This window comes from Ochotona curzoniae, unplaced genomic scaffold (genome assembly GCF_017591425.1).
Source record: "Ochotona curzoniae isolate NIBS_2020 unplaced genomic scaffold, NIBS_Ocur_1.0 scaffold_2453, whole genome shotgun sequence".
Classification (NCBI taxonomy): Eukaryota; Metazoa; Chordata; class Mammalia; order Lagomorpha; family Ochotonidae; genus Ochotona; species Ochotona curzoniae.
In genome coordinates, this window is record NW_024467094.1 from 6016801 (window position 1) to 6035492 (window position 18692).

The 18692-nt window shown below is 51.6% G+C and overlaps 1 protein-coding gene across 1 annotated transcript; it reads left to right on the plus strand.

The window, feature by feature from the left end:
• Nucleotides 1–7844: 7844 nt before the first annotated feature.
• On the plus strand, nucleotides 7845–15748 carry RCVRN (recoverin). The gene is made up of 3 exons (XM_041001291.1): nucleotides 7845–8382; nucleotides 13032–13143; nucleotides 15608–15748. Exons 1-3 carry the CDS (start codon nucleotides 8002–8004, stop codon nucleotides 15715–15717), a joined length of 603 nt encoding a protein of 200 aa, XP_040857225.1. The 5' UTR covers nucleotides 7845–8001; the 3' UTR covers nucleotides 15718–15748.
• Nucleotides 15749–18692: the final 2944 nt, after the last annotated feature.

The window sequence follows — 18692 nt, forward strand, 5'->3', positions numbered from 1 at the left end:
CTACCTGCCACCGTGGCCTCTGCACCTGGCTCTGAATGGGGCTGGGTCAGGCCAGTGTGGGAGATGGAATGTGGGCAAGTCGGTCACTCCCAGATGGCCCTGTGTGGGACTGTTTGCGTTGCACGGTTCTTCTCTCTCTCTCTCTCTCTCTCTCTCTCTTCTCTCTCCACCCCTCCCCTTGTTGATGGGCACTGGTGTGGCCTCACTGACTCTCACAGGCACAGGTGACAGAGGCTCTTTCCAGTGGTACCCTGCCTCCTAGGTTTCCAGCTCCTTCTGCATCTCCCAGAGCCCTGGGCCAAGCCCTCCTGTGTTGCTGGCACCTCCCTGTCCTCTCTGTGTCTTCTGACTCCTTGGGATGAGAGTGACTTGGGAAGCCCAGCACTGGTCCTCCCTCTCTCTGCCACAGCAAATGTGTCTTCCACCTAGGTTAGTCTAAAGAAGCAGCCCTAGGTGCTGGGAGAAGGGAAGGGGCCTGCAGTGAATCCCACGGTAGATCTAGGGGCAGAGTCCAGCTGGGGGCCCGAGTCTCCTCAGGCATTGTGGCTATGGAAGGACACGGCTCGCCGGTGACTTGCTCATCCTTAGTCTTGCCATGTGCCTCGTGCCTCACAGAAACAGCATTTCCCATCACCCACAGTACTGACCTGTACCAGACACTGATGGAAACAGCCCAGTGGTCCAAAGGGTTCTGTCCAGGAGGGGCTCAGGGGCAGTGACACCAGCTGTCGGTTTTAGGATGGTGTTTCTTGCATTCTTTCTTCGAAACAGGTGCTAGCGGTGATTGCATTGTGGCTTCAGTAAGCCAGTTTGTGGATGAATTTCAAAACATGCCCGGTGGCCTTGTTAAGAACACAGGTATTTGGATTGGAATACAGTTCATTGGATTTACCGCCTCTTTTCCCTCTGGGGATTCCAGAATTTTCTTTAGTCCCTGGGACGGGTCTCTCTCTCTGTCTCTCTCTCTCATTGTTGCAGGGAACCCCTACATTGGACCAGGGAGGCCACTTCATCCCCACCTCCCTCTCTATGCCCCCTCCCAGACCTTTTGCCACCCGCCTTCCCTCTTCTCTTCGTCCGTTGTGTTTAGTTGGAAGCAGAGCACTGGGCTAAGAGCCCACCTTACAGGATGTGGCTGTGTCATTGGCGAAAGTCATGGGCTCTTGTCTTGTGTACACCGTCTTTCCTTCCCCTGCCCAGGGACCTCCCAAGCTGGTAACTTTGGAATTCACTGAAGTATTGCGATTTTCCATGGTCCTGTCTGACCCACTTGTCATTCAGTAGATGCTGAGGGCCAGCCCAGCTCTGTCCTGGCTGGCGGTTCTGCAGTGGGGTGTAAGACACTCCCTCTGCAGCCCCCGCTCTCATCTGTGTAGATGGTAGTCGTGGTTGCTCTGACCCCTGGGATTCTTTCATCTTAGTCTGAATTGCCACCATGATATACTTGGCTGGTGGCCAGAGGGAAGACAGCAATGGGATTTCAGTGACCTGGTCTCCAGACCCAAGGCCAGTTGCAGACCTCTGGGTGATTGGTTTACAGACCTCTGCTTGTCCTACCAATGAGAGGACCGAAGCCTAAGGACAGGCTTGCGAGAACCCAGTGATGTCATCGAGGGTCCAGGCCCACTCCTGTCTCTATCAACCAGGGCTCCTCTGCCCTGGGTGCCCATCAGAAAACAGACAGGTGTGTTTGAGAGCCTCAAAGACCAACAGTGCAGTTGGTCTTGTGTGTGGTTGAGTGGTAAGGCTATGAGATGGCTTGGCTGGGTTACTCAGAGTCTAGTTGTTCTGGAGAAATCCGTGGCTGTGAGTTCAGCCAGGGAGACACAGATGCACCGTCTGGGAAAACCAGATTGAAGAAAAGAGAAATCTCTAGGGTGCACAATGCTCTGAATGCATTGATTATCATGACAACCTCCAGGAAGAGCCGTGGGTTTCTTCAAATGCTTTTGATCAGGACCACAGCACCCAAGACCGTGTGGGCCAAGTGGACAGCATCCCCCGTGGGATGCCCTTGGGCCTCCTTCTACCTCCCCCCCCCCCCCAACGCACACTGCCTGGCTCCTGGGGCGGATTAACTAACAACCGAAACAAACAACAGAAACGGTACAAGTTCACATGCCAAGGGTTTGTTTCTGTTCTGAGTGTGAAAGCCAATCCATTACCAGATTAGCGGATGGGCGCGTGAGAAATCCCGGCTGAGCCGGAGTCCGTTCTTGGAAACACAAGCCATCAAATTCCAAGCAAAGGTTGTCAAAAACCTTGGCTGCTTTTAGGTGGTTTTCCTTCCAGCTCTGAGGGATCTTATCAAGGAGTTTGTCAGCAGGAGGTCTAAGGATCTACTCTTCATTATGTAGGCAGGGAGAGAGCACTTTATGGGCGTTAGGTGGGAGGCAGCCTGTCTGGACACTTCGTTCTGGCCACTCTTCCTGTCACTGCGGGCCCTTGCTGCTGGCATTGATCCCAAGGAACAGTCTGTGAATCTTGGCAAGTATATACAATCTCAATACATGGTGCCAGAATCAGCAAAAAGTCTCCTTCTTCTATCCCTGGCAACCCTGATTGGTATACTATTCCTAGAGTTTTGCCTTTTCTGGAATGTTCTGTAGATGGAGTCACAGAGCTGACATGTTGAATCCACCAGGCTGATGCGGGTAGCAGTAGTCGCTTTCTTCTGGTTACCATGTAGGAGTCCCTTCCCCAAGTGCTGCACAGTCTCCTGAGGTTTAAAAGGAATTGTTGACCGTGGAAGATTCTAGTCCAGCCACCACTTCCAGCCTATTGCTTCCTACAGCAGCCAGGGCTCTTTCTCTGAAGGCCAGCTGGGCCCATAAGTGGTTCTTAGGGCTCATGTTCCCCTTTGGGGGTTCTCGTGAAGTTCTCATCAGGGCAGAAAATAACCAGGGAGGGTGTGTGTGCCAGACAAGCTCTTGGGCCATTAGCTTTTGCCCTTTTGTCCCCACCCAACCTTCCTTCCATAACCCCTGCACATGGAAGAACCTTACCATGGGTGGGCTTTTGCAAAGCTGGGCACAGAGTGGTCTCACATCTTTGGGAGAGACATCTGGCATTTCTCTACTGAGTCTCAAACAGAGCTAGAAGTAAAGAGATCACCAGGTTGTTCAGAATGAGGCAGTTCCTCCTGGGACACCCACCCGACACCGCCCCTTCCTCCCCTGGACACAGTGTTTCCCCTGGGTCTCTCCTATTGGTCTTTGATGATGCATCGGGCAGTCTACAACTGGGAGCTGGGGTCAGGTTCCTGTTGCCAGAAGTCTTGGCAGTCACATGGAGCCTGACCTGTGCCAACATCCCATTGGGTGGTAGTGGCCAGTGGAGGCAGAGATGAGAGATAACTCATCAAAGCCAGGCTAGTCTGTGTGTGTGACCCTATCCCCCACCCTCCGGGGTAGGAGGAGGGCAACCATTCCTGCAAGCTGCCTGGGTTATTCATTACCTATTTACTCAGAAGAGAGCCAATCCTGAAAGCCAACCAGGTACCTTGCTAAGAGATCCAGGGTGTTAAGTTCTCCATGTAGACGCAAGGGAGGGACTTCACAGGCAGCCTTGGGGAGCAGCTTAGTCCAGTGGGTAGGTGATGACCTTGTGGGCTCTGGGGTTACAGGGTGGGCATGGGTCCCTTCTGTTGAAGGGAATCTGATGGGATTGCAGTGGCCAACGAATGTGAGGAAGAGGAGGGTCCTAGGGGGATTGCCCATGGCACCAGGGGACAGGCATAGGATCAGCCCTACCTTGCGGCCTCATGAGCTAAAGTTGGCGTCCTATCCCCCATCTGTCAAGACCACCGTGTCCGTCAAGTACCCCTTCCGGCATCACGGGCCCCACGGCTTGCAGACAGCCGTGGGGATCCAGGGACAGGTGTCAGAGAACAGCAGCAGATGACAAGGGAGGCGGGAAGCTTCCCCGTCGCCCACATTCGAGCACATCAACACACCCTTTGAGCGTGGCGTTTTCTAACAAACCAGTGTGTTTGGGTCTGTTTTCTGGGACTTTTGCTAAACACTTTATACATTTTTAGATGTCCCAAAAGCCGTGTCTCCTGCCAGCCTCCCTCACCCTGGTAGGTACGTCGCTCGCTACCCCTCTCTCGCTGCCTCGATCTGACAACAAAGAAACGATCTTCTGTAATTTATGAATAACGCTGTCAGAGCTCAGCACCCCAACCTCTACCCACACCCCCGGCTACAGCTCTTGTGTGTATTAATGCTGAAGGATTAAATGTTTCCAAGAGTTTGCATTTGGAAGGTCTTTGTTGCATATGGTTGTCCCACACTATGGTAACAGACATGCGTTCTGCCTCCTCCCATCCCACACACAGATGCCTCTCCCTGCCCAGGCTTTGTGTGCACCTGAAGTGCTTAACTCCATCCCCCTGTAAAATAAACCATCCAGCGACACTGGGTCAGTGTCCTCCTGTCTAGTCTGTGGGTTGATGAGACCCATAGAGGGGAGAGAGTTGTGACCCTGTCCTTTAGTGCTGCTGGTCTTAGCATCCCTGCCAGGCTCCCAGAAATGGCGGTCACTTTGATTAGTGATGGCTTGGCAGAGGGACCAAGAGCAAAATGCCGCTGGCCCCCTCTCCCATGCCAGTTCTCTGCCCTCTTTCTCTGGGGATGCTAACATTTGGGTATTTCTTCTTCCATCCATCTGTTTGCTCGCACAGTCCTCAGTGGGCATCTGCTACTCTACACCAATGAAACTGACCAACACCTTGCCTGTTGAGGCTGGCAGTCTAGCAGGAGAAGCAGATAAAGCCAAAAGGCCTGGAGACCATCTCACACGGGTGAACCAGAACAGGTGTTCAGGAAAAGGGGAAAAGAGAAACAGTGCAAGGGCAGACAAGAGACGGTATTAACCAGTGTTTGACCTAGTGGTTAAGACCACTTCAGTAAGGGTCGGCACCACAGTGTTGCAGCCTAATCCTCCACCTGTAGTGTCCGCATCCCTTATGGGCATCAGTTTGTGTTCCAGCTGCTCTACTCCCCATCTAACTCCCTGCATATGGGCTGAAAGCCGCAGGAAATGGTCCACATGCTTAGGCCGCTGCACCCATGTGGAAGACCCAGGAGAAGCTCCTGGCTCCTGGCTCCTGGCTTTGGGACAACTCAGCTCTGGTGGCTGTGGCCATCTGAGGAGTGAAACAGCAAATGGAAAATCTCTTTGTCTGCCCTTCTCTCTGTAACTCTGCCTTTCAAATAAAACAAAAATAATGTTATTTAAAAAGAAACAGGTTAGGTCACCAACATCCCTGATTTTGTGCTTGATTTCGGTGCTGAAATCAGAGTGCCTGTTTTCAGCTTGCTGCTAACAAGCTCCTGAGGGGCAGAAGAGGGTGGTTCGAGTAGTTGGGTTGCTGCCATGCATGTGGGAGACACGGGTGCTACCCTCGGCTCCAGGCTCCGGCCTGACCCAGGTCTGGCTGTTGTGGGCGTTTGAGGAATAAGCCTGTGAAAGGGACTCGGTCTCAGCCTTTCAAATTAAACAAGCATGTAGGTATTTGGTGAGACAAGGAGATACAAGACGGAGCCTGGCAGGTGGCTGAGAGGACGGGGTAATAGAGGAGAACGGTCCTGGCAGACACACTGAGCATGACACTCAAGGGCTGGAGCTGAGCTACAAGGGGGCCGAATGCACGCACTGTGACATGCCAGGGTCCACCATGGGAGGGCACTCCTCCTCCTCCTCTGACTTCACCCTCTGCTGTCACATCCCAGTTCCTGCCTGGCACAGACTTCTCTGCAGGCGCTTGACCTGGTCAGGGGACGCACAGGAGGACACGGCTACCCTAAGTTCCAGGGTGGGGAAGGCAGCATGAAGGGGTCAGGCTGCAGGAAACTGCTGCTTCCAGTCCAGGCAAGGCCAGGAGAGTGGAGACAGAAGCAAATTCCAGCCTCCCTGGGGGCTCCAAAGGGCTTAAGGCCCCAGCTCAGACTTAACAAATCCACTGGGCATACATCATCTCCAACAACTTGTTTGAACCAAAGAGCAAGAGCTCTCCCTCGGAGAGAACTGTTTATGCAGGTTTCTAAACAAACCTCTGGGTCGTGACCTCCACACTCCCAGGACATCAAACACAGCTGCCTCCCTCCATCCCCTCCTGCTGGGCCACCCCACCCCACTCTGCAGCCTGGGCACTGGCCTGGACTAAGGCAGGTCCAGATCCCTGCACCTCAACCTGCAGAGATGCGGGGAACAGGGCTAGGGATGCAAGGGCTTCTTCCAGGAGTTCACATGACTTTGTCCAACCATTGCCTCGGCAAGCCCAGCTCGGAACCTAGGGATGCAGCAATTCTGGTCGTGAGAAAGGGCAGCCATCAAGGGAAGGGTGTGCTGTCCTGGACTCCCCTCCTGGCTGGTGTGGCATCCCCCAGAGCTGTCTGACTGCATGGGCCCTGCACACCAGGTGTGGGCACGCCCAGACTCTAGGAGGCAGGCAAAACCCGGGAGCTGTGACCTCGGTCTCCATCTTTCTCCCAGGGGAGGCATTGGGGGCCACAAGGAGTGGGACTCCCAAGGGCAGGAGAGTGGGTTCACAGAGAGGAAATGTCTGGTCCCAAACAGAAAAGATCTGCAAAAAAAAAAAAAAGAGGCTTTTTGGATTTTTAAAATTTATTTTTCATTTTCATTTAAAAGGCAGGTTTACAGAGAAAAAGAGAGAGAGAGATCTTCCATCTGTTGATTCATTCCCCTAATAGTTGCAACGGCTGGAACTGAGCTGATCTGAAGCCAGGAGCCAAGAGGCTCCTCCAGGTCTCCCACACGGCTGCAGGGTCCCAAGGCTTTGGGCCATCCTAGACTGCTTTCCCAGCAAGGAGTTGGATCAGAAGGCGAACAGGCAGGATACAAAGGGACACCCATGTGGGATACGAGAGGACTAGCTGCCTGATAGGGGCTTCTCGTAAGAAGTAACTACCGTGTAGTAACTTCTGTGTCCCACATAGACTCTCTGTCCCTCCAACTCTGTACAACAGAGAGGGAGGTGTGGCCTCATCCGGGTCCTGGTGAAATGGCTTCCTGGCAGGTGGCTTTCTGCCCTGCGTAGTGAGCCTGCATTCCCCTGCCACCAGCCAAGCAGGAACTAAGTGCCAATCCTACCTCGCCTGCCAGTAACAGTGAGGTTTCTTGCTGATCATTCCCACTCCTGGACAGAGAGGCGACAGCTCAGCCAAGACCCAGGCAAAGGGTTTGGAGAGGGGCATCCCGGCAGGCAATGTGTCTGAGGGCTTAAATTGAGACTGCCTCACCTCCAGCCCTCCCAATCCTGCGCTTGTAACCACGGGGTGGGCAGCCCCATACATGACAACCTAACCCTGCCCATCCCCCAACACTCCTGGAGTTGGGACAGAAGAGTAGCAGGCAGGGGTCAGCACAGTAGCCGAGTGGCTAAAGTCCTTGCCCTGCATGCACTGGGACCCCCTATGGGTGTTGGTTCGTATCCCAGTGGCCCCACTTCCCATTCAGCTCCCTGCTTGTGGCCTGGGAAAGCAGTAGAGGACGGCCCAAGACCTTGGGACCCTGCACCTACGTGGGAGACCTGAAAGAAGCTCCTGGCTTCGGATCAGCTCAGTTCTGGCCATTGCAGCCAACTGGGGAGTGATCTAGTAGGTGGAAGGCCTTCCTTTCTGTCTCTCCTCTCTGTAAATCTGCTTTCAAATTAAAAAAAAAAAAAAAAAGGCAGCAGAATCTGGCAGCCTCCTCCTCCAGGAAGCCAAGATGAATCCAACACCTGCTGTGGACCCTCCTTTCCACCTGGAGAGGGTCCTCACAGCTCATCCCTCCCCACCACAAGCCCGCCAGCCCCTCTCCTCCCCCTTCCAAGGCCTGAGATGAACTTGTCGCAAATCCTCCTAATCCTCCAGGGTGTCTGGGTCTCCTCTGCTTCACACAGCGTCCAGCAGGCAGTCGGGAGATCACACACAGCCCTCCCACCCAGCCACCTGCCCGCCTGCTTGTCTGCCTGGTGCCCACCCAACTTCACCCATGGGGAATAGCAAGAGCGGGGCACTGTCCAAGGAGATCCTGGAGGACCTGCAGCTGAGCACCAAGTTCACGGAAGAGGAGTTGTGCACCTGGTACCAATCCTTCCTGAAGGACTGCCCGAGCGGACGCATCACCCGGCAGGAGTTCGAGAGCATCTACTCCAAGTTCTTCCCTGATGCAGACCCCAAGGCCTATGCCCAGCACGTCTTCCGCAGCTTCGACTCCAACAGTGACGGCACGCTGGATTTCAAGGAGTATGTGATCGCCCTGCACATGACCACAGCGGGCAAGCCCAGCCAGAAGCTGGAGTGGGCTTTCTCCCTCTACGACGTGGATGGCAATGGGGCCATCAGCAAGAATGAGGTGTTGGAGATCGTCATGGTTAGTGCACCCCCCGACTCCCTCGGCCAGCCCCTCTACTCCCGCCCTGTCAGGCTGACTGCAGAGGGGGCTGGGGATCAACTCAGGCCACAGGCTAGGATGTGAATGGGCAGCTGGACACTGTCCACGACCATGTTTTCTTCCTAAAGAAGAATCTGGGTGTTTCTGATGTTCACACTGTTACCCTTACCCGCCTTCTTTCTTTTCCTTCCCTCCTTGCTTTCCTCCTTTCTCTTTCATCTCTGCCTCCTTCCACCTCCCTCTGCCCTTCATTCAAAAGCCCTTCTCACTTATCAGTGATCTGTATTCAAATGCTATCACAGCTCATTTGAGCAAGTCCCAAGTGTAAATTAGAAGGTCCAAGTTTGGGGAATTGGAGCTTGGCTCCTGGTCCTCACTTCACCCTTTCGGCAGGTATGACCATGGCATCCTGAGCTCCCAGCTGCCCACAGGCACCTCGCTCCACCTGCTGCCCACGTGGCTTCTCTTCTTCTCCTCCCATCAGCAGGTCATTTGCTGTGGCTCTCACAGGTGTCTTGAAGGGAGTTTTTATATCCTATCTAAGTAAGTCATGAAAAATTGAAGGACGCATGATGCAGAAGTAAAAATTGCCTTTAACTCCAACAAAGAAAACTACTATTAAGTAGTTTTCGATATACTTTGCCAGCATTTTCTCTATATAGTTTTTGAATAATTTCTAAATTATAATAACACAGGATTTTTTTGTCGTAGTTTTACAGTCACTGTCTTATGTTCACATATTCTTCAAAAGGTTGTTACATGCAGGCTAGAGTTGCGGTATAGCAGGTAAGGCCACTGCCTGTGACACCAGCATTCCAAATGGGCTCCACTTCCAATCCAGCTCCCTGCTAATGGCCTGGGAAGAGGACTAGAGGATAGCCCAAGCACTTGGTTCCCAATCACCCACATGGGAGATCTGGATGAAGCTCCTGGCTCCTGGATTTAGCCTCACTCAGTTCTGGGTGTTTTAGCCATCTGAGGAACGAACCGAAATGGAAGACCTCTCTCTCTCTCTCTCTCTCTCTCTCTCTGTCCCTCTCTGTGTAACTGTGGCTTTCAAAATAAATCTTTTTTTAAGAGATTTTTAAATTTATGTTTATTGACTTAAGAGGGGATGGAGGAAGAAAGGAAAGCAAAGAGAGAGCAAGAATAAGAGCGAGAGCAAGCGAGAGAGAAATATCTCCTATCTGCTGGTTCACTCCTCGCATGCCCAAAACAGCTGGCGTTTTGCTGAAACTGGCTGGGAATTCACTCTGTGCCTCCCACGTGGGTGCAGAGCCCTGACCACACCCATCTAAGAATATGCATTAGCAGGAAGCTGGAATGGGGAGCAGAGCTGGGACTTGAACCCAAGTCCTGCACAAATATTCCTATATTAATGAGTATATTTTGACTTTTTTCCCTATATATCAGTAATGGGCCCTTCTCCCAGTATGTCTTTCCTGATTCTCTTGGATCCTCCAGCCTCCAAAACTTGCTTTATTTTTCTAATTCCGTTGCTGTTAGAAGGAAAGATGCAGTGATACTTTCTGATGGTTTTGTGCTTTTGTAATCACACTTTCATCTGTAGACATCTCCCTCCCTTGTTAGAAATAGATAAAGATCACAAAGCCAACAGTCCATGGTCATCCTCAGGACTTAGCTGGGACCTGCAGCTGAGAACAGCCCTTGCCAGCTGGGCTCAGTCCACGGAACCAGCTACCCTCAATTGGCAGTTTGCAGTGGACTCTCTGGGTGACTTGTGATGGGAACCAAGATCTTAGAGCCCCTTAAAGGATGCTGAGCCCAGCAGAGGCTGTGCATTGGTGCTCCTTAAAGAAAGGTGGAGGAAGAGGAGGGAAGGGGAAGCAGGGAAGAAAAGGAAGGGAGGGAGAGAGATGTTAGTGGTCGAGGCTGTGCAAGGTGCACTAGATCACAAGGCCAAAGGTCATGGGCAGAGCACTAGACTAAGAGTCCAACGTAATGGGTTCTAATGCCAGCTTAGACGTGAAGCAGCTGTGTGTCATCAGGAAGAAACTGAGTTACCTCCCTGTGGCTGGGGTGAGGACTGAGAACGCAGTGACTTCTGCGGCCTCTCCCAAGGCCCTGAAGCTGGGTGGAGACTTGGGTGGGGTAGGCATGCGTTCACCTGTCACACCTGTTGCCCAACGCCCAGGACAGACAGGGGAGCTCTGAGAGGCACCTGCACTGGTGTCCACCTGTGTGCTGTCTGCGAGGCTAATGTTGGGAGCTGCAGGGGTTAATTGCCTTGCTTGCCTTGTTCTAGCAGCCAGGAGCCAAAAAGGGGACTTCCTCAAAGCTGTTGACCTTCCAAGCCCCCCAGGTGACCTTCACAGTGCTACTGTCCCTAGCTGACTCATTTCCATATCAATGCCAGTAGCCTCCTGACTCCCACCACAGCACACATGTCAGAGCTCCAAGGCTGCCCAGCAGATCTATAGCAGTGTTACTAAGCCAGTGAAATCCTGGAAACCAGGAGCTGGAAGTGCCCATTTGAGGCCACCTTGCCCCATTGAACTGGAAGTACTTCCTGCTTTGCCCCACATTGCACCTGCCTCTCTAATTGCAGAATCAAGGGTAATGAGAAAGGTGCTGGCCCTCTGGATCCTTTCTAGGCAGCAGGACTAATGCTGAGACTTCCTGGGCCCTGGCACCTCCTTGGGAATGTTCTCGGAGAAGCTCTTGTTGGCATGTCCCTTCTCCTTTCCTTAGCCTTGCCCAAGACTCTTTTCCAAGCATTGCAACAGCAGAAGGTGAGTCAACTGCCATGCAGAGCAAGAGTGCAGATTCTTGGACCACACTGCCCAGGCTGGATTCTCTGCTCTGGATGGCAAGTTTCGTTGTCTCAGCGTCTTCACCTGTGAAATAGAACTGATAATGCACATTTGCTATGGTTGTTGTGAAGGTGGGGTGTAAAGATGCTTAGAAAAGCAGCATACATCAGTCTGTTACTGTGGCAGAGCGGGTTAAGCCAACACCCATAAGGATGCCAGGTCAGCCAAAAATGGTCCAAGTGCTTGGGAACTTGGGAGACTCCTCGCTTTACCCTGACCCAGTCGAGGTTGGTGCATCTATTTGAGGAATGAATCGCTGGATGGAAGTTCTCTCTCTCTCTCTCTCCCTATCTTTCTATGATTCTGCCTTTCAAACAAATATAATTTTTAAAAAGAAAGGCAGCACATAGTATACGTTCCACAGGTGTTAGCTGATGCTGTCCTAAGCCAGTCCTGCTGGACAACCAAGGGACCTCAGCATGGCCCTGAAAGACGCCACTGGATGTTCCAAATCCTTGGGGCAATGAGGTCTCTGATAGTGTCTCCCAAACTCAAGCTTCAGGACTGCCTTGGAATTGCCAATGAAAAATTTGTATTTTCTGATTTGCACTTTTTTTTTTAAATGAAAGTCATGTGTTTACAACATGGCCCTAAAAGTCAGTTCATATAAAAATATGCACAAAAGAAAGTGCAATCCTGGAACCCAGTGTGATGGCCTAGTGGTTAGATCCTCTCCTTGCTTGCACCAGGATCCCATATGGACCCTGATTCGTGTCCTGGCTGCTCTGCTTCCCATTCAGCTCCCTGCTTGCGGCCTGAGAAAACACTCAAGGACGGCCCAAAGCCGCGGGACCCTACACCCATGTGGGAGACCTGGAGAAAGTTCCTGGCTCCTGGCTTCTGATTGGCTCAACTCCAGCCATTGTGGCCACTTGAGGGGTGAACCAGCAGGTGGAAGATTTTTCTCTGTGTATCTCCTTTCTGTATATCTACCTTTCCAATAACAATAAGTAAATCTCAGAAACACACACACACGTGTATATATATTCTTATATTTAAAAAAAAGATCATGGAAGCCTGCCTCATTCTTTCCCCCACATCCCCTGACCCTTATGGGATCTCAGACATGCAGATGCCCAGGCCCCACCCCAGGAATTTTAATTCTCTAGGTCAAGCACAGGGGCAGAGGGAGCCTGGACATCTGTGCTGTGTCCCTTGACCTAGGGGGCACCTGGTCCCCCAGGTCTCAGGCACTCAGAGCCCTTAAAGGCTTTGCCAATTTATGCTGCCGCCTACGGTGTGCCCAGGGTTCCCTTTGCCCTTCTCACAAACTCTTGCCATCTCTTTCCTTTCCCTTGGCAGTATCCGTTCCAACAGATGAGAACACCTTTTCATATACCTGAGAGCCACTTGTCTGAGGACTTTCCACACAACGGCCTTTGGTGATTTTGTTTTCTGGTGACTGAATAGTCCGAGTCCTCTCCCCTCCCCCCTCTCTCTCTATATATATGTATATATATATATATATTTTTTTTAACAACTGCCCCTTGTCTGATGATGAATTGCAAATATTTCCTCCCAATCTGGAGGGTGTCTCTTTACTCCACTGCTTCTTCTGCTTTCCAATTGGATGTAATTTCACTTCTGTGGCCTGTGCTTTTGGTGTCAGGGTCAAGACCAAGGTCAACAGCTTTTCTTTCCAAGTTTCATAGTTTCAGGTCTTCTGCTTCAGTGTTGACTCCACACTGCAGAGCAGATTTTTCTGGATAGCAGAGGACACGTTTTTGTTTTTTCTCGCAGTGGCCAGCCCCTCTTTGCTCCTTCTAATGAGTTCTTGCTCGTGGTTGGCTGCAGGCTATTTTCAAAATGATCAACCCTGAGGACGTGAAGCACCTTCCTGAGGATGAGAACACGCCCGAGAAGCGGACAGAAAAGATCTGGAGTTTCTTCGGAAAGAAAGAGGGTGGTGAGTTTGTTTTCTTTGTGGCCTTTGATCACACCACAGCGGGGACTGGCAGGGGGCAGGGGGTGCTCTTTCCAGGCAACTCCAGGACAGGGGACACCTCATCTCCCTGGGCCTTGCCAGGACTGTCTGCAAGAGCCCACAGGGGTTGGAAGGGTCATGGGGGCTAGTTTGCTGTCACTTGAGGCTGATGTGTTTCAGGGCAGATGGCACCACAGCCCCAGCGCTTGCAAATATCATTCACTGCCTGGGATTCCCTGAGGAAGAAAACAAGCTGTTGTAGAAAAACATCTTCAATTCTAAGTAGATGTGGCCTCCTTGTCAAGAAGAGTGGAAAGGAAAGGCAACCATCTCATTGTTTGATGCCAAGGGTGGCTTTATTTACTTTTAAGAATGCTGTCTGCACAATTGGGTCAACAGTGTCTTCAGCCCAGGTTAGCCTTAAATCAGCATCCAGTCTCAAATGTCTATAGTTGTACTCTAGGAAATGAGCTAATTTGGGTCCCCAGAGGATGGTCACCCACATGGCTTTGGATTGAAAGTAGATTGCTAGAGATTTACCAGGGGGAAAGCTGATAAAGGGATCTATTGGATCCTGGGTAAGCTGTCTGGCCCACTGGATAGTGAGGAAGGGATGGACAGGAGGAAGCAAGAAAGGACTGGGTGGTTGGGTAAGAAACATCTTAGAGTGCAGTTACTCCCTAGGTAAGCGCTGGCAGGAAGCTTTCTTCTGGCTGGGGGCCTGTCCTTGTGTCCCAGCCCTTCGTGTTAGTGATGGCAGGGACAGCCCATAGGAAACCGATCTCACCATGAAAGCAGTGATGGATTGCAGAGCTCAGCAGCCAGAAGTGTTAGTTCATGGTGCTCAGGGCCAATGCAGGAAGGAAAGATTGGGTGTCAGGGAGGGGCTACAAACTAACAGAGCCAGAGGGGCTGGGATGATGAAAAGCAGTGAGATGGACAGTAACCCCATGGAGTGGTGGGGACTGGCAAATAGCAGAGAATGTGTGCCTAGTCTGACAGCTTCCAGCTCACTCCACGTGGGAATACGAAGCCCATGGATGCAACTATACCTGATTTCAGAACAGGAGAGCAGAGACGATAGGCAAAGAAAATTAACTGAATTAACTCTCAGAAGTGTCTCTGTTAAACACAGCATGACCCAAACACATTGGAGAAGCATGTTGGCCTCTTTCGTGATCTTTCAAGAAGTATCTTCCCAGCATTCAAGGAGACAACCCAAGCAAGGTGCTAAATAGCATGATCTTGTCCATTCTAATTGGTAGTCAGAGAAATGACGTCATTGGGTGGAGCGGGGCAGGGGAGGGCATAGTGATGACTAACCGGTCAGGAGGTTAGGTGCATCATTTAAGGAAGCACTCATTGTCAGCTGCCAATCCTGCATTCATAGAACCCAAAGTGAGCACCCTGTTAAACTGTGTGCCTAGACACTTCCCTGGCCTTGCCCAGGCTGGGACTTATTACTCTTTCTCATCCTTTTTGGTGCAGACCCTGCCTCTTCTCAGCCTTGGGGTGGAACTGCTGTGTGTGTGTGTGTGTGTGTGTGTGTGTGTGCGTGCGTGTGTGTGTGTAGGGGGTATCTCAAGTTCTGTGTGAGGTTGGCAGGGCAGTTAGGACTTTGAGAGCAACCTTTCATCACCCCAACTTGCACAAGGAGCCATCCCACATCTTATCTGAGAGACGATTAGGGATGCCCAGGTCATGGTGAGTCCCCACTGTGTGACGGATGCCACAGCATGCAGCTAAGAGCATCTACCTCATACTAGCGCTATTTGTAGGGAAGACTTCCTGTCCGTGCCCACTCAGCTTCTCAGTGGCATGCATTTGGCTGGACTCAACCCAACAGTGGCACTTGTTGGAGCAAGGCTGCCTCATGAGTTTGCTTCCAAATGAGGAGACCAGGGAATGGGAGGGCAGACTTGGGGAGGAGCTGTACCCAGGAACTCATGGCAGTGCCAAGCCAACCCCTCTCATGCCAGGCTCTCTCCCTGGCATCGTGCTGGACCCTTCCACTCTTCCAGTCCACTCCACATTCCCCAGTAGGATGAGACTGCTGCTTCTCCTGATGCTCTCTGGGTCTGATGTCTTTGCTTTGTTCAGACTCGCCTTGAGACTTGGGAAATTTTAAAACACTCGTAGTATTGTTAATTATTAAAACATGCAAGGCAGGAGCACTGGCTGCCAGAAGAGGTACAACACATCAAACAGGCATCCTAGAGGTTCTCTATGGCATCAAGCAATGCCCTGCCTATTCTGGCTCATGGATCCTGGGGAGGAGTTGGTGTCGGGGCAGGAACTAAGGACCCTCCAGGGGCTCCAGACCCTAAGGACTCAGTATTTTCATGATAGATACAGTCACTCGGGGCATTCTGACTGGCTGACTGGCTGGCCATGTGCCTGCACCTAGACACAGCCTGTCCTGATTCTTCTTTCCTTTTGTGCACAGATAAACTCACAGAGGAAGAATTCATTGAGGGGACCATGGCCAATAAGGAAATTCTGCGCCTGATCCAGTTCGAACCCCAAAAAGTGAAGGAAAGGATAAAGAAGCAGTGATGCCTACAGCTCAGCCCTCCTCACTGCCCCCACCACTCATACCAACACCCCCAAAAGCACACTTGCACACACACACACACACATGCGTGCACACGTGTCCGTCCAAGACCAGGAGACTGGTTCCCCAGTCCCCACAGCATAGGCCCCTGCCAAACCCAAGTGTCGTTGGCCATCCACCGGTCTTTCATTCCCTCTGTGGTTTGTCCTCCTGATGTCACACCTAACTGCCTTGCCTCCCCAGCCCATTGATAATCCCGGGATTAGTGTCTAGGATTCCTAAAGGTCACCTCCTGTAAGCTCCTTTGTGGATTGCTGGGTAAGCAGCTTCCAATAAACGCAAGAGGCACTGGGCACCCAGCTGCTGCTCAATCTTGAACTGGGAAAGGAGATGAGGGGCTGAATGGGACCCACGCCATCCAGGTCAGAGAAGAGGATGGACCTTGAAGAAACCATTACCAGAGTTCCTACGGAGACTTGGACACATGTAGAGACCACAAAAGGTGTAACAGGAGGGGCTGGCCTGTTGGGGAGCCTCAGGGATGAAGTTCCTGCTGGAGCAGCATAAGATTCATAACCAGTCACTGTGGTGGGGGCCAGGACAATGGGCAGCACACACCATTGCTATGGCAGGAAAGGGCATCTGAATGCCAGGATTGTGAGCAGACTGGAATGTCCGGAGGCAGAGGGGGGAAGGAGCTGAGCCTGAAGGGTTAGTGTGGGGTGAGGGAAGGAGACTTAGTGTGCAAGATGACCCCTTGCACCCCACAAGAAGCACTTGGGATAGGAGGGACCACCTGGGATTTGAACTAGGGGACTCTATGGTTGAAGCAAAGTCCTTGGCAGAGTGGAAATTAGCCAAGGGCAAGACTGGGAGCAAGGAATGTATGGTGTGAACTCAGCAAGGTCAGGTGCAGGAGGCAGCATCCTTTTGACTGGGAGGTGGGCAGGAGGAGGGAGAGCAAGGCTACCAGGTGGCCTGAGACTAGGACACTGGGAGAACAGCAGAGCTACATGCAAAGACAGGAAACTCAGGGAGCACTGGGGATTTCAGAGGGTAAGATAAGGGTGGGCTTTGAAAAGGCCAGGGGTGGAGACATAGCCCAAGACTCCTATGAGACCTTTCATTGCTGTAGTAAGGAGAGGAAAGCAAAGTGGGAGAAAGTGGCCTGCTTAGGGTCGACCAGCCAGTGAGCAGAAGTCAGGTCAAAGCCACCCACAAGCCTACACCACTATCTTTTAGAGCTCCAAGGCACGTTTCCCAAGAAGTGTTGCTGAGCTACACTGTATAAGTTCTGTATAAGAACTCTAGCCCAGTAAAAGTGCAGCCCATTAGTTTATCACTGTGTGTTTCTCCTCCGGCCAGTCAAAGCCCCTCATACTTCATAACCACATCAACGGGTTCTCCAAGATCATGAGATGAACAGCTTTGAAGGTCCAGCCTTAAGCTTTAATGTGAGGTCAGAAAAGTAGATGGATGGAACTTTGTCTGGGTCTCCCACATGGCTGACAGAGACACAAGCATCCTCCCTGTTACCTGCTGTCTTGCAGTGCGGGGTGGGCATTAAAAGGAAGTAGGAAGTGGAGCCATGACTCAAACCTAGGCCCTCAGATATGGAGTATGAGCATTCCATGGATAACTGTACCACCTCAGACCTACATGGCACCTTCTGAGGCTGGGAGTCTATTTACTGGCATTATATTACTACCTCATAGCTTACACCTCAGTGATGGCACCAGAGAATACACCTCTTGGTGGAGAATGGGCCTAAAAGTGATGCATAGATATGAGCCAGGCATCACATGAGATCCTGCAGATGTTGTTTCACTGCTGGAAGCCTTAAGCGCTCCAGTTCAGTTGAGTATGCTAAAGCCAGGGAGAAAGAGGAGGATTTGCTACCCAGAATTTTTTTGACTGGCCCTATGGTTTAGATTTGGGCTTGAGAGGATAGAGAATTCTGGCATCTCACAGTGTGGGAGCTGGAAGGAGGAGGGGTGCTGTACAATGCCTAGTCCAGAGGTCCTTGAGTCTAGCCCAGGGTTGTCCAGTGACACAACCAGGGGCCCAATGCCTTCCCACAGTGCTGTGTCTGCCACTGTCCATCAATGCATCTGGTGGCTTACTTCTCTCTGAGGTCACTGGAGACTGATAGGACAAGACATGACCTAAGAAGATCCATCTTGGTCTGGAGTTCAGAGAGAGACATGGAGAGACCACTGGTTCTTTGGCCAGAGGACAAACACACGGCAGTAGTCTAATGGACACTACTTTTGGTAGCTCCGGGTAGAAGGGACTCCTTGATCTAGAGTTTTGTACAGCTCAGGGGCACTCCTTGGGATGTACACTACGAGAACCAGGAAGTGATGTGACGTCCAACTTGGCTGAAATGGAAGAGAAGCAGGTGAAAGTGGTCCTAAGCTACATCGTCATATTGCTTCCAGGTACAAAGGACAGAAGACCCAGAACACATAAGAGTGGCAGAGACAGGAATTTATGAGTGCTGGAAGCTGCAGTTCTAGCAGTAGTGTTGGCTTCAGTTCTGGTCCCCAGAACTACCCACTACCCAAAGATGGTTGTGACATCTGCAGGAAAAGAACATGCCTTCCATCCAAGCAAGCCCCAGGAGCCCTCCTCACTGCATCTGGTGTTTGGGACGCAGTTCCCGACCCAATTTCTGGCACCTGGAGGATGTTGAGCTCTGCTTGGTCAGCCAGATGTTCTGCCCATTCCTGGGGATGAAGTGGCAGTCAGGACACCTCCACCTCTACAGTCTGAGAGTGATGGATATGTGGTTTCCAAGTGGAAAATCAGGGTGCTGTTGATATAAAAGTGAATTTTAAAGGTGACTGTTGGGGAAGATGGTTAGTCTAGTGGTGAAGATGTTGCTTGCAACATCTGCATCCTCTGTCTGAGTGCCTGGGTTCAAGTCCCAGCTCTGTTTCTGACTCCAGCTTCCTGTTAATGCACACTGAGAGAG

Coding starts and splice junctions, on each gene's coding strand:
- RCVRN (XM_041001291.1), top strand. CDS start 8,002: ATGGGGAATAGCAAGAGCGGGGCACTGTCCAAGGAGATCCTGGAGGAC. Junction 8,383..13,031: donor AGGTGTTGGAGATCGTCATG/GTTAGTGCACCC, acceptor GGTTGGCTGCAG/GCTATTTTCAAAATGATCAA. Junction 13,144..15,607: donor CTTCGGAAAGAAAGAGGGTG/GTGAGTTTGTTT, acceptor TTTTGTGCACAG/ATAAACTCACAGAGGAAGAA.